The following is a 12,422-nucleotide window of genomic DNA, read 5'->3' as shown; positions in this document are numbered from 1 at the left end:
CAGTTTTGAGCGTTGGGTGAGTTGCAAATAATGATATGGATTTCTTGAGACACTAAAAAACTTTAGTTTGCGTTAGGTCTTAAATCTAACATATAAACACTGAAATGAAAGAACCCCAAAGCCAGTCCATGTTTTTCAATTCCGAAGTTTATAAACCACATTAAATATGTTTAACACAATATGGGAAAATAGGAATTACATGTACAGTACTTGAAAGAAAAACTGTATTATACGATTGGCTCCAAAAGGAAACGTCATTACATTGAATAAATAACACAGGTAAAAATATATATTCTGACTATTAAAGTGAAAAGTGACGTGACATTCAGCCAAGTATGGTGACCCATACTCAGAATTTGTGCTCTGCATTTAACCATCCGAAGTGCACACACACAGAGCAGTGAACACACACACACTGTAACAACACACCCTGAGCAGTGGGCAGCCATTTATGCTGCGGCGCCCGGGGAGCAGTTGGGGTTCAGTGCCTTGCTCAAGGGCACCTAAGTCGTGGTATTGAGGGTGGAATAGCGCTGTACATTCACTCCCCCACCCACAATTACCAAAATCCCCTATACACTAACACACAACCCTAAAATAGAAATTCCGACACCCCAAACATAAAACAACCACACCACACAATTCGTTGGATCCTGGAACTATAATCGTTATTTTCCTCCAAGTGTGGAATTTTCCAGTGTTCTTATATACAACGAGTTAATGCCGTTTCTGCCATGCATGTTTACAGCCTCCCATAGTTACATATTTGAATATTTCTTTTTATCAGATAAGCAAGCATTTTGTTTACAAAGGGATGCAAAAGAGATAGAATCATCGGTTGAAAACAGGTAAGAAAACATTTAGTGAACATTCCAAGCAAAGCATCGATCAAAATAAATTATACAAACTTAAAATGCCAGCAGGACTTAAAATTTGACATTAAAATTTAAAGTAAAAAATACAACTATGTGGCCCACTCTTTTTAAAAAAGTGGTTAACATTTTTAAATAAAACAGAAAATGTTTAACAAAACAATCTTATGGTATTTGAAGCATCTTAATATGTTGTCCTATCAACCATTGTTTTATCTTTAATTTTTACCCTTTTGAATAATACAGAGAATTAAACCAGACCAGGCCAGGCCAGGAAAAAAAAGAGGCACTTTGCATTTATCTACAAGAACAGGTAGCTGTCTAAATATTCTAAATCATGAGGAAAAAGTGGGTCAAGTGAATTTTTGTTAATTTGAAAATTCTGATTCACTTTAGTGTTGACAAAAACACCTGTAAAATGCCTGTAAAAATTTAGTAGCTCCCTACATTTTTAGGAAACCCTGTTCAAACTGGATCATGTTAAAGGTTGTTGCCCTTTTTAGCATGAACAATGTAGCCTTTTGCTTTTATGATGCCTCTGCTCTTGACTATGATGGAGTATCGTAAGACCCACTCCAGCCTCCAATCGGCCGCCTGCAGGTCCTTACTGCTCCCCTGCACTGCTTCCTGGAAGCCTGCTGCACTGATTAGCTCTAGACGCAAGAAGAAATATTGGCATCATTAGATTACCTGTGCTGTTGCTCATGCAGTTTCATAATTAAATCACAGAACCAGTTCATGCATGCACAGTCAATGAGCTCAATGACTCAGCATAAAATACACACCTTTGGGGTCGCTGTGCGTAAGCAATTGTATGTCGAACTCTTTAGCAAATGCAGTGAGGTCTGGAGGCATCACACAGCACGAGGCCAGATTCACCTGATTACTACTTGGCTTTACCTGCATAGCATGAAAGAGCACAAAAATACACTGTAAATAATCAATTATTCTGTTATGTGCAGAAGAAATGCACACTCACAGCAGACCTGAGCCCAGTTATACAGCTGCTCTAAAAGAGTTTTGTCCAAGTCGGACGTGCCAATGGCAGCGATCTTCTGGCTGTGCACAAGACTTTCCAGTTCCTCCCACAGCGGCTGCAGGTGGGTCAGCGTCTGTGCCTCACCCTCGGGGAGAGGAGGTGGAGCAATGATCACAGAGTCCAACTGAGATACGCCTAACGAAAGACAAGCTGAACAACACAGAGAAGAGGAGAGGGGGTTATGGTCAAATCAAATGAAATTAATATTCACATACACTACCATTCAAACATTTGGGCTCATAAAAAAAATTAATAATAATTATTCCGCAAGGGTGCATTGAATTGCTAAAAAGTGACAATAAAGACTTTCACGTTGTTACAAAAAAAAAAAAAAAGTTGTATGTATGGGTTACTTGGGTTGTTACCAACATCTGGTGAAAAATTCATGTTATCAGCCCCTTTAGAAAAACATTTACTGGGAAAAATGGTAACGTGTTAAATACCTGTTTATACCTGCTGTATATATATATAATGTGATCCCTTTCAGTACTCATTTTCATATATTTCTTAGAACCTTAAACATTTCAAATACGCTCTTAGTATGCAGTTAGATTAGGGTAGCAAGCTTGCACTAAATCTACATAAAGTTTTACCTAATTAAACATAATAATATTCATATATATATATATATATATATATATATATAAAATGAACGGTCTGACTCAGTGAGAATATACACAGCATCACATTAAACAGAACTTACCCATGTCCACCGCACTTCTGATGGATGAACGGTCTGACTCAGTGAGAAAAAGCTTGACTGTAAAGACATTTAAACAAATGTAATAACAAGCACATGCACTGCAACAGTATTCTTTAGTGCATTAAGGATCAGTAATCCTCACCAGACACTTTCAGCTCCTCTCTCTCCTCTGGAGTGATGGCCTCTGTGTTTTCTGGAATAGTGCAGTCAAGAATGCTGGGAAGCTCCAGAGAAGAAAAACAAAGGTAATTGTAAACCCATGCTATCATGGAAAGTATCCAGTCACTTACTGGATTATGCATTATAGTTTTTGGCAGTCTTGTGTCTATGGAACTCAATTTCCTTTGCATGTGAAAACATTAGACACCTTGTTAATGGACTGCATGAAAGGAATGCATAAATAAGCCTCAGCTTTTGTGTGCTAAGACCTTTACTCACTACTTGCTGAGCTCTCAGGCAGATTCGCTGACAATGGCAGAAAGAGCCAGAGCAGAGGCACAGTGGCCCCATGCCATGAACAATCACCATAACAACTGTCTTTTCATCCCAGTGCCTATATATGCTTTAATGGTGCAAAAGAGGCAGACGGTTTGTTTTCCCACAATCCACAGAGTGCTCAACTGTTTATGTTCAGTGGGTCTGATTACTTCATGCACCTGAAATCTTTAACATGTCAAAGATGACATTTGTTTAGCTTAAATCAGCTTGTTTATAAGTTCTCAAGGTTTCCTTTTTCACTTTCTTAATGAGTGTCATGCAAGGTCTTACAGAGTCCAGAGATGACGGCATTGCGGCAAACCACTCGCTCAGTGTGCCTTGGATGCAGTCTTGTAGCTGTGGATTCAGAAAACAGTGAAAAACATTCAAATTATGAAACATAAATACAACATCTTGGCAGCCTTTTCTAAAACATTTCTCAATATTTATATTCATAGACATTTTTGGCTTTTGGCCCTGTGGGCTTTTAGAAAAATCTAGTTAAAAAAAATAAATAAAAAAAGAGTACATAATTTAATTATGTATTTTTCTAACATATACATCACATCTAACATTATATATTATGTGTAGAAATTCTAATAAAAGAACAGCATTTATTTAAAATAGAAATCTTTTGTAACAATATACATACACTACCCTTCAAAAGTTTGGTGTAAGTAATTTATTTATTTTTTATTTAAAGAAATAATTATGAAATTAATAATAGTAATACAGATGTGTTAAATTGATAAAAGAGTGATAGTAAAATTTATATTGTTAGAAAAGATTTCTATTTTTGAATAAATGCTGTTCTTTTTAACTTTTTATTCAAAGAATCCCAAAAAAAAAAAAAATCACAGCTTCAAAAAAATGTTAAGCAGCACAACTGTTTCTAACACTGATAATAAATCAGCATATTGATTTGTGAAAGACACTGAAGACTGGAGTAATGGATGATGAAAATTCAGCTTTGCATCACAGGAATAAGTTATATTTTAAAATATATAAAAATATAAAACCGTTATTTTAAATTGTAATAATATTTTAAAATATTACTGTTTTTTTTTCTTTTCAGTGTTTGATTAAAAAAATGCAGCCTTGATGAGCATGAAAGACTTCTTTCAAAAGCATTAAGTCTTACTGATCCCAACCTTTTGAACAACAGTGTGTGTGTTTATAATTCATAATAAAATGAAATATTGTGTATATATAGTGCAGAAACACCCTGTTGAGCAAAAAGATTTAAGACATCATTTCCATTCTAGTTAAAATCTTGCAGTACAATCTACACATATTAGCCTACATGTTTAAACATTACTAATACACTTGTGTGGGCTTGAACAATAAGCCTCATAAGAGAGGTTTTAGCCAGTAGTAGCTATAGAAAATGCACAGTCATTTGTCAATCATCTGTTGAGATTATAAGACATCAGCATGACATTGCATAATGCTTCATTCCAGCATGTCAGGTCATATCACATTTAAAAAAACAACAATGCTTATTTGAAATGAAATATTTACTGTCACATTTTACTATATACTAGCTGAATAAGCATTCATTTTAAAATATTTTAAATTAAATGCTTTAAAAAGGAATTAAAGTATTTAAAAAATCTTTAGTGACCTCAACTTTTGAACAGTAGTGTATATTAATCTAAATTTTAGTACAAGTCACATAAATGTGGTAAACGGATTGAAATAACCTATTTAAGAAAATATTCCAAAATACTTCTAACAATCAAAATAACCGGATGAGGGTTAATTATGTACATCTTCTGTGACAGGTCTAGTGAGTCTTACCAGGCAGAAGCATTGCTTGTCTGCACAACTAACACTACAGATGGCAAAGTCCTGGTCATTTGAACGCGAATGCAGCAACAGTGCGATGCATTGCAATTTCTCATACCACATTTTGCATACAGTGGCATGTCATGAGCAGCACGAGGCTAGCTGGTCATTGACGTCATTAATGGAAGCAGACGGATCATATCTTTTAGCCACGGAATCGTTATTGTGTGCCGACTCGATCTTAATGATTCGACTGAATCGATTCGCAAAGCTTTCGGTGGTAAAATGTTGTGCTGTAACATAAAATAAACTTATAACCATTTTTTTTTTCGAAAGGAAATTACAGTATGTCGAGGAAACGTATAATTAGGCTAATCATGACAGAATCCAAATACAAAACAAATGTACACAAAAACCAGTGTATACAACTAAAACAACTCATGTTACAAAATTTATATTGAAAACACATATATTTAACTTTTTTAAGCGTTTGTAAACGATGCGTGCGGACGTCTAGGAACACTTGAGTGATATCTCAAATGATTATGTGAACCGGTTCAGTGAATGAACCGTCCGAAGGAGTCGATGCTTATAAAAAGAACCGGACTTCACAAAAGCAACGACGACCTTATAAACATAAATAATGGGGTGTCCGTGGCTGAACTCATTCACCGAGCAATATCACACTATAAAACATGTCATACTCGTGTTGCCGAAATGGACCAAGGTGCACTATTATCACTGCAAACTCGTGTCACTTAAAGTTACCTCCTCACTAGGTGAAGACGGACATTTCTTCTTAAGCCGACTGCGGTTGACTAAATTTCCCGTGTGAAGCTTCAGGGTTGTCGCGTGATTTAAAAGCTGCTTCGCGTTTACATGAGGCTCCATTGTCCGTAAAAATCGGTGACTGGAAACAAGTGCTGCTGTCTAAGTAACTATTAACCGTAGAATGCCCTCGGGTACAACGTTTCTCTCTCTCTCTCTCTCTCTCGAGTGCACTAAACAGTGTAGTATGAGTTTGCACTTGTAGTTCATTCAAGTAGAGAGGAGGTGGTTAGAGCCGAGAGTTTCACGCCTATAATAAGAATATGGATGGGTTGCGCTGGAAAACCTGGCGAGGATCAGCCCGACGTGGATCGGACGAGTGATTCAAAGCAACGGTCAACCTTTCTGAGGCCCCCTATTGTTTCCAACACAATATTTAAAGGACCCCATGAAGACAAAGTCATTGTCTCTGCCTCTTCTTCAGAATGATAACAAAGGTGCTGGCTTTCAAGCTTTTTTATTTATAGAAACAAGAAGTGAATCAAAAGAATCCCAAATAGTACCTTAGGTCTCCATTCACTTCTACACTGCATGTTCAACAATGAAAACAATAAAAAAGGGACCAGCTAAAATAAGAAATATTGACGTTTTTAGCATTAATAAGTTAAATTAAGTTATTAAATAATAAAATAATAATAACTAATATTTTTAAGTCATTTACAGCCTGGTGAGGCCCCACCCTTGGGTGGGAACGATTACGAGGCATCTTACCTGTTATGCATTGTCATTATGACATAGCATGCATTATTACAGTATGTTTAGTGATTATCATTGGGACAGCGAACTGCTTTTAAAATGTTTTTTTATTAAAATTAAAGGTTAATTCAAAATTTGACCCTTTTTCAAAAACAAAAACAAAAACTTACCAAAAATAACAGCAAAAATGTGCCATTCACATCTTTTATTGTACATATAGCGGAAAAAAAGACATTTACAGTAAATAAAATGAGAGCATGTAACTGCAGACAACTAGATGTGTTTTTCATCAATATTGGTGAGTTTCTTACAAAAAAAAGTGCCATTCAGAACTTTATAGTACATTCATGCAAAGTACCCCCAGAGAAAGACATTGACAGTGAGTAAAATGAGGGCATTCACATTGCAGACAGTCTTCCAGGTGTGGTCTTCTTCAATACTGGTGAGTTTCCTTTCCAGAGCCTGCCGCTCCTCCTCACTCATCTCTTGTTTAGCCACATGGGAGAGACCACACAGCCACATTCCAGCACGCTTCCACCATGCAGGCGTATCCTCATCTGACCCCTCTGACTCTGTAGTGCTGGGATCAGAGCCTGCTGGTTTGGACCCTCTGGCCCAGGGGTCTTCCAGCTCTACACGCTCCCTTTTACTGTGTCTTGTCCACCAGGTCAAACGAACAAGCTAAAATGAAATATAATCTCTTTATATTCAGTGTGTGTTTCTCCTACAATATCATTGTTAATACTGTTTTGTGCTTATAAATATATAGGTAACACTTTATTTTGATAGTCTACTTTAGACCTTCAACTAACTATAATAACCTTGTAACTACATGTCAACTACAGTATTACTAGTGTATTAGTATTAGACCATCTACTTAATATCTGTTTCTTTATTTTGATGGCCCCCAACAGACAGTCTACTGACTATAAGTAACTTTGGAAGTATACATCAATTTATTCTGCTAATCCTAGAGTTAGTTTAAATACAGTTGCAAATTAATTAAGAGTTAAAAGTTACTAGGTAATGGAATATCTAAAGTGGACTACCGAAATTAAGCACAATCAAAGAGGATAAAAACAAATAAATAAAAAAATAAATAAAACCATCTCAACAGTTTTTAATGCTATTAAAAAATAAAAATAAATGTATTGCCTATATAAATTAATTTTCAAAATGAAGGTAGTCAGTGTACATGTTGATTTGGTACTGTAGGTAGCTTAAACTTCTTTTTGCTGAAATTAATAGAAATAAATAAAATAAATTTCAAATAAAATCACTCAAACGAAAAATTTGTGGGATTAGTCTGTAATATGTAATTTAAAAAAAAAATTGTGACCCTGGACCACAAAACCAGTCTTAAGTCGCTGGGGTATATTTGTAGCAATAGCCAAAAATATATCGTATGGGTTAAAATTACAGATATTTTTTTATGTCAAAAATCATTAGGATATTAAGTAAAGATCATGTTCCATAAAGATATTTTGTAAATTTCCTACCGTAAATATATCAAAACTTAATATTTGATTAGTAATATGCATTGCTAAGAACTTCATTTGGACAAAAGGCGATTTTCTCATTTTTATTTAGATTTTTTTGCACCCTCAGATTCCAGATTTTCAAAAAGTTATATATTGACCAAATATTGTCATATCATAACAAACCACACATCAATGGAAAGCTTATTTATTCAGCTTTCAGATGATTTATAAATCTCAATTTTGAAAAATTGACACTTGAGACTGGTTTTGTGGTCCAGGGTCACAATTTACCAATTAAGCGTAGTACATGGATAGTCCCCAGGTAATTGGGCATGCAGCATTTTATCCCCTTTTTGTAAGTTTTTTATACAAGTGGATATAAATAATTATTTAAATGTGTATGCATTAGGATTGCGGTTCATAGTTACATGTTGCTCTGGAATAGGTGCAGTGCAGAGGCTGACAGCTGTGATGATCAGAGCTGTCAGTGCAAGCAGGATGAGAGCAAAATACAGGTAGTGTACATCTTTCAGCAGAGCAGGACGCAGGTCTGCTTCTCCGCATGATGGGGTGCTGTACACAAATTCCATTACCATCCTCACGGTGCCCACCACTAGTCCCACCATCAGACCCCAAAAAGCACCCTGTAAAAGATAAAAAGAAACTTAAATTTGAATGTTTTGCAACTGCCAAGTGTTATGGGCCATTTAAATTTCACTTTATTGCACAGGCACAAGAAAAGGTTAATTAATTCACCTGTTCATTTACTCGCCCCCAGAAGATTGCCGTAAGGAACACTGTAGTTATGGGAGGTGCCAGGTAGCTAGTAATGGCCTGAATGTAGTCAAACAGTTGTCCACTATTGGCTGTTTGAATGACTGGAATCCACACAATACTCAGGGCCACTAGAAATAAAATGAACACCCTGTGGATGTAAATAAACAGCAGCAATTAAAAAGAGCCAGGAGACTCAGCCTGTTTAGTGAAATAAAAGTGTATATTTTGGAAAAGGACAACTGTTTTTAATTTTAATTTGACAGTTTGCATATCAAGTATCTTTTATCGCCCCAAAACAGGCCAACAAAACCACTCTGATGTGGTTAAACCACTTGGTGGAATTGGTGGTGGACTGTTTCCACTTTCGTTGAACTAGTTTGTATGCTTATAATGAGAGCATTCACTTCTTTTAGATACTTCTGTTTATTTTCTGAAAAAAAAAAAATTCAAAAGTGTTCCGAAGTTTTTCCGCAAAGCATTTAACAGCCTACCTGCCCACTACCATGAGCTCTCTCTCAGAGGCCCGGGGCCGGATCCGTTGCCATATGTCCATGGTGAACAGAGTGCTGCTACTGTTGAATATAGAGGTGAGAGAGGACATGAGACCTCTCAAACCTACAACACAATTACAGGGAAAGAAAAACATGTATTAGAATAACAATATCATTGTTGCTCTGTAATCTGGGTAGAAAACAAGCTTAAAATTGTAATTCTGGCAAAAGTAACATTATGGGTAGAAAACAAGCTTAAAATTGTAATTCTGGCAAAAGTAACATTAACATTTATCTTTAAAAAAAAGAAAAAGTAACTATAGAGACATAACAAAAAGTTTAAAATATAACATCTATTATAATTTATCAAAGATATACCTTATAAACTAAATATTATATTATTTATATCTATATATTACATTATATAGACATATATTATCATTTAAATATTGTATTATAATACAATTATAGCTATTTATATTATAACTTATTATAACAATTATAACTTATAATTGTTAGTTTGTTAGCATTTTCGATAGTATTTTCTTATAGTCATTAAAATTATACTAATTGACAGAAAATTTATTTGCACATATGATTATTCTGATAAAAACATAAGGTTGTCATACCCATTGGCATGAGCTCCACAACTAACTTTGGGTAGGCAATGTTAGAGCAGCCCACACTGGCCCCACAGATCTTCATACATTCCTCAGGATCAACACATCCTACTTCATCTAGAAAATGCACAAACATCATCACACTGTTTACCATAAAAAGAGAGATTTTACATTTATGCATTTTAATAGCATGGATAGTGCACTGGTTCAATAAATCTTCAGGTAATATCTTTCTTAAATCCAGACCATAGTACAAGGGAAATGCAAAGAATGACTGAGCAGTACTTGGGTAGAGAGCTCTGCTGATCATTCCTGGCATAACGACGAAGAACATAGGGAAGACCTTGAGGTAGCCACCGAGTACCGAACCACCTTTGGCATGGGACAGGTTTTTGGCAGAGAGAGACCTTTGCACTATCACCCAAACATGAAATAGATGCAATTGCAAGTTTAAAGAGACACATTTGTAAAATCCCCTCCTGAATATTAATTCAAGCTAAAATCTACAGTATTTTAAATTCACCTGGTCTGTGCACCACACCCATGTGGCCAGAACAGTGAGTCCAAAAATCAGGCCTGGCCAAGGAAGGTCTCCTGTCAGTGGATCTCTGAAGATATGAAAGGCGTCGGACCGAGGAAGATGACATGTGGTGTTGGGAACCGTGATAGCAGGTACAGCTCTCTCATACTGAACCAGCAAACCCTCATACCAGCCAACTTTGTCGAATGCTGACAGGGGAAATTCAGTTTAAATGAATCACTGTACTTACCCTGGAATAATTAATGAAAGTATAACATTTCATCAACGAGAGATCTATACCTATGAACATGAGGACGAATGCTCCTATTACCATGATGACAGTCTGTAAGGCATCAGTGTAGATTACTGCTGTCAGTCCACCTGCATTAAAACAAGCCATCAATTAAAGCACCTCGACTAGAATCACATTTAGGCACAAGTTATCTAAAATCTAAGTCATTTATGTGTTGTTTTATTACCAGCTATAGTGTAGAGTGCAGTGACAGCTAGCAGCACAACGGTGGAGACGTACAGGTCCCACCCCAGAGACACCTGGATGAATAAAGCCCCTGAAAAAATGTCTGTCTGGCAAGAACAGAGTTATGATTATGATTCAATTTATTACATGCACATTACACTATTACAACTATGCTGAATTGTTTTATTTAATAATACTTCATTTACATTTATTAAACTAAGGAGTCTTACTGATATCTTGGTGAAAATGTAGAGGATGAGAGACAGCACACTCATGTAGATTCGGATGCGCTGACCCCCGAACCTCTTTCTCAGATACTCTGGCATTGTGACTACTCCAGCAGAAATATATACAGGAACAAAGATCCAACCCAAGGCAATGAGGACCCATGCTGCCTAAAGAGCATCAGACTTGTTTTGTTTCAGCATGTGATGCAATATAACTGTCAAACAGTTGATTAGCTTAAGACAACAATCTCTCAAGTGAAATCAGTAATTACTAAAACAACACTGAAAGCTTTTAGGATGAGGACTGATTTGTCTGCCGTACATTCCACTCAAATCCCCCAACTGCGAGTCCCCCTGCAGCTCCTGTTCCTGCTAATCCAATGAACAGACCGCTGCCTACGTTACTCGACATCAAAGAGGCTCCGATCTGTTGAAACATAACACAAGAGAGACATACTGAGAAAACGCTCTCAAAACTAAATGAAAGAGACATGTCTTCACATTAAATATGAATCTTCTGTAAATATGATTTGTGTATAACTGATGTATATGATTTCATTTCATTTAACACAAAACACATTCACGTCGTAATGTGTTTACATGAAATCAGTTCTCTTAGGAGACTGGATTGATTTATTATTTCCGCTTTCCTGGTTCTAATTCCAGGCAAGGACTTTAAAAATCAAGATGCTTCCTTGTAGGCATCCACAAAATAAACATCCCAGCTCCATTATTAAGTAAGCACACAAAAACTCACTGGCCACCATGTCATGGATCGTCCGGCCAAGAAGTATCCACCCACTGTCCCACGGTTTGCTCTGACTGAAGACTACAAATCAAAAAAACACCTGTTCCATCTCTGCATCAAGAATTAGGCATACGCAATTGTTTACATCAATGCAAATATTACCAGGCTGCAGACTTTTACTTACCCAGATTCCAACTGCCAACACAAACACAAAGTAGACCACAACCACAGCAATATCAGCAGCCTCCAAAGTAAACTTCCTGGGCGCCTCGGGCTCTGGGGTGCCCGTTACAAGTTCAGGTGAAGCTGGCATTTTGTACAATGCCTGAGGCAAAAGTGTGAACTTTGAAGCAGGTGCTAACTTCATAAATAATTAACCAGCCTGTTCCAGAGAATGCTGAGAATGCAATGCTGAGAGTTACGCATTATATGACAGCTACACATCACCAAGTGAGGATGCTGTAAACTAATATATTTTAAAGTTAACCGTTTATGGTCTAGAAAAACAATTACATCTCTTTATATACAAAATATATAATTTTGTGGGGTTATTTAGCATAATAATCTAAATGAATTAATTCCATAAAAAAAAGGGAAAAAAAGTTTGAAAATTGTGACAGTACTAGTACTGTATAAGAATATTTAATAATAATAAAAAAAGATGCAATTTAGCCCCA

General features: G+C 36.2%; 2 protein-coding genes across 2 annotated transcripts; both read right to left on the bottom strand.

Moving 5' to 3' along the window:
- Positions 1-924: 924 nt before the first annotated feature.
- Positions 925-5,964, bottom strand: LOC109085167 (glutamate--cysteine ligase regulatory subunit-like). The gene is made up of 7 exons (XM_042729541.1): positions 5,648-5,964; positions 3,383-3,448; positions 2,757-2,838; positions 2,615-2,671; positions 1,859-2,061; positions 1,658-1,772; positions 925-1,525 (listed from the first exon to the last, which is right to left on the bottom strand). The coding sequence occupies exons 1-7, from the start codon at positions 5,768-5,770 to the stop codon at positions 1,353-1,355; spliced, it is 819 nt and encodes a 272-aa protein (XP_042585475.1). The 5' UTR covers positions 5,771-5,964; the 3' UTR covers positions 925-1,352.
- A 592-nt stretch (positions 5,965-6,556) lies between these two features.
- LOC109085060 (sodium/glucose cotransporter 4-like) lies at positions 6,557-12,131 on the bottom strand. The gene is made up of 13 exons (XM_042729532.1): positions 11,930-12,131; positions 11,755-11,826; positions 11,320-11,424; positions 11,001-11,165; positions 10,772-10,877; positions 10,593-10,673; positions 10,296-10,501; positions 10,058-10,193; positions 9,782-9,889; positions 9,153-9,276; positions 8,641-8,809; positions 8,313-8,528; positions 6,557-7,084 (listed from the first exon to the last, which is right to left on the bottom strand). The coding sequence occupies exons 1-13, from the start codon at positions 12,110-12,112 to the stop codon at positions 6,749-6,751; spliced, it is 2,007 nt and encodes a 668-aa protein (XP_042585466.1). The 5' UTR covers positions 12,113-12,131; the 3' UTR covers positions 6,557-6,748.
- Between the last annotated feature and the right edge of the window lie 291 nt (positions 12,132-12,422).

Source organism: Cyprinus carpio, chromosome B8, assembly GCF_018340385.1.
Source record: "Cyprinus carpio isolate SPL01 chromosome B8, ASM1834038v1, whole genome shotgun sequence".
NCBI classification, from domain to species: domain Eukaryota; kingdom Metazoa; phylum Chordata; class Actinopteri; order Cypriniformes; family Cyprinidae; genus Cyprinus; species Cyprinus carpio.
This window is presented reverse-complemented; position numbering and strand designations above follow the sequence as displayed.

Coding starts and splice junctions, on each gene's coding strand:
- LOC109085167 (XM_042729541.1), bottom strand. CDS start 5,770: ATGGAGCCTCATGTAAACGCGAAGCAGCTTTTAAATCACGCGACAACC. Junction 2,839..3,382: donor TGCCGTCATCTCTGGACTCT/GTAAGACCTTGC, acceptor TCTTCTCTGGAG/CTTCCCAGCATTCTTGACTG. Junction 1,773..1,858: donor AGCTGTATAACTGGGCTCAG/GTCTGCTGTGAG, acceptor CATGCTATGCAG/GTAAAGCCAAGTAGTAATCA.
- LOC109085060 (XM_042729532.1), bottom strand. CDS start 12,112: ATGAAGTTAGCACCTGCTTCAAAGTTCACACTTTTGCCTCAGGCATTG. Junction 8,810..9,152: donor GAGCTCATGGTAGTGGGCAG/GTAGGCTGTTAA, acceptor TTACATCCACAG/GGTGTTCATTTTATTTCTAG. Junction 8,529..8,640: donor GGGGGCGAGTAAATGAACAG/GTGAATTAATTA, acceptor TATCTTTTACAG/GGTGCTTTTTGGGGTCTGAT.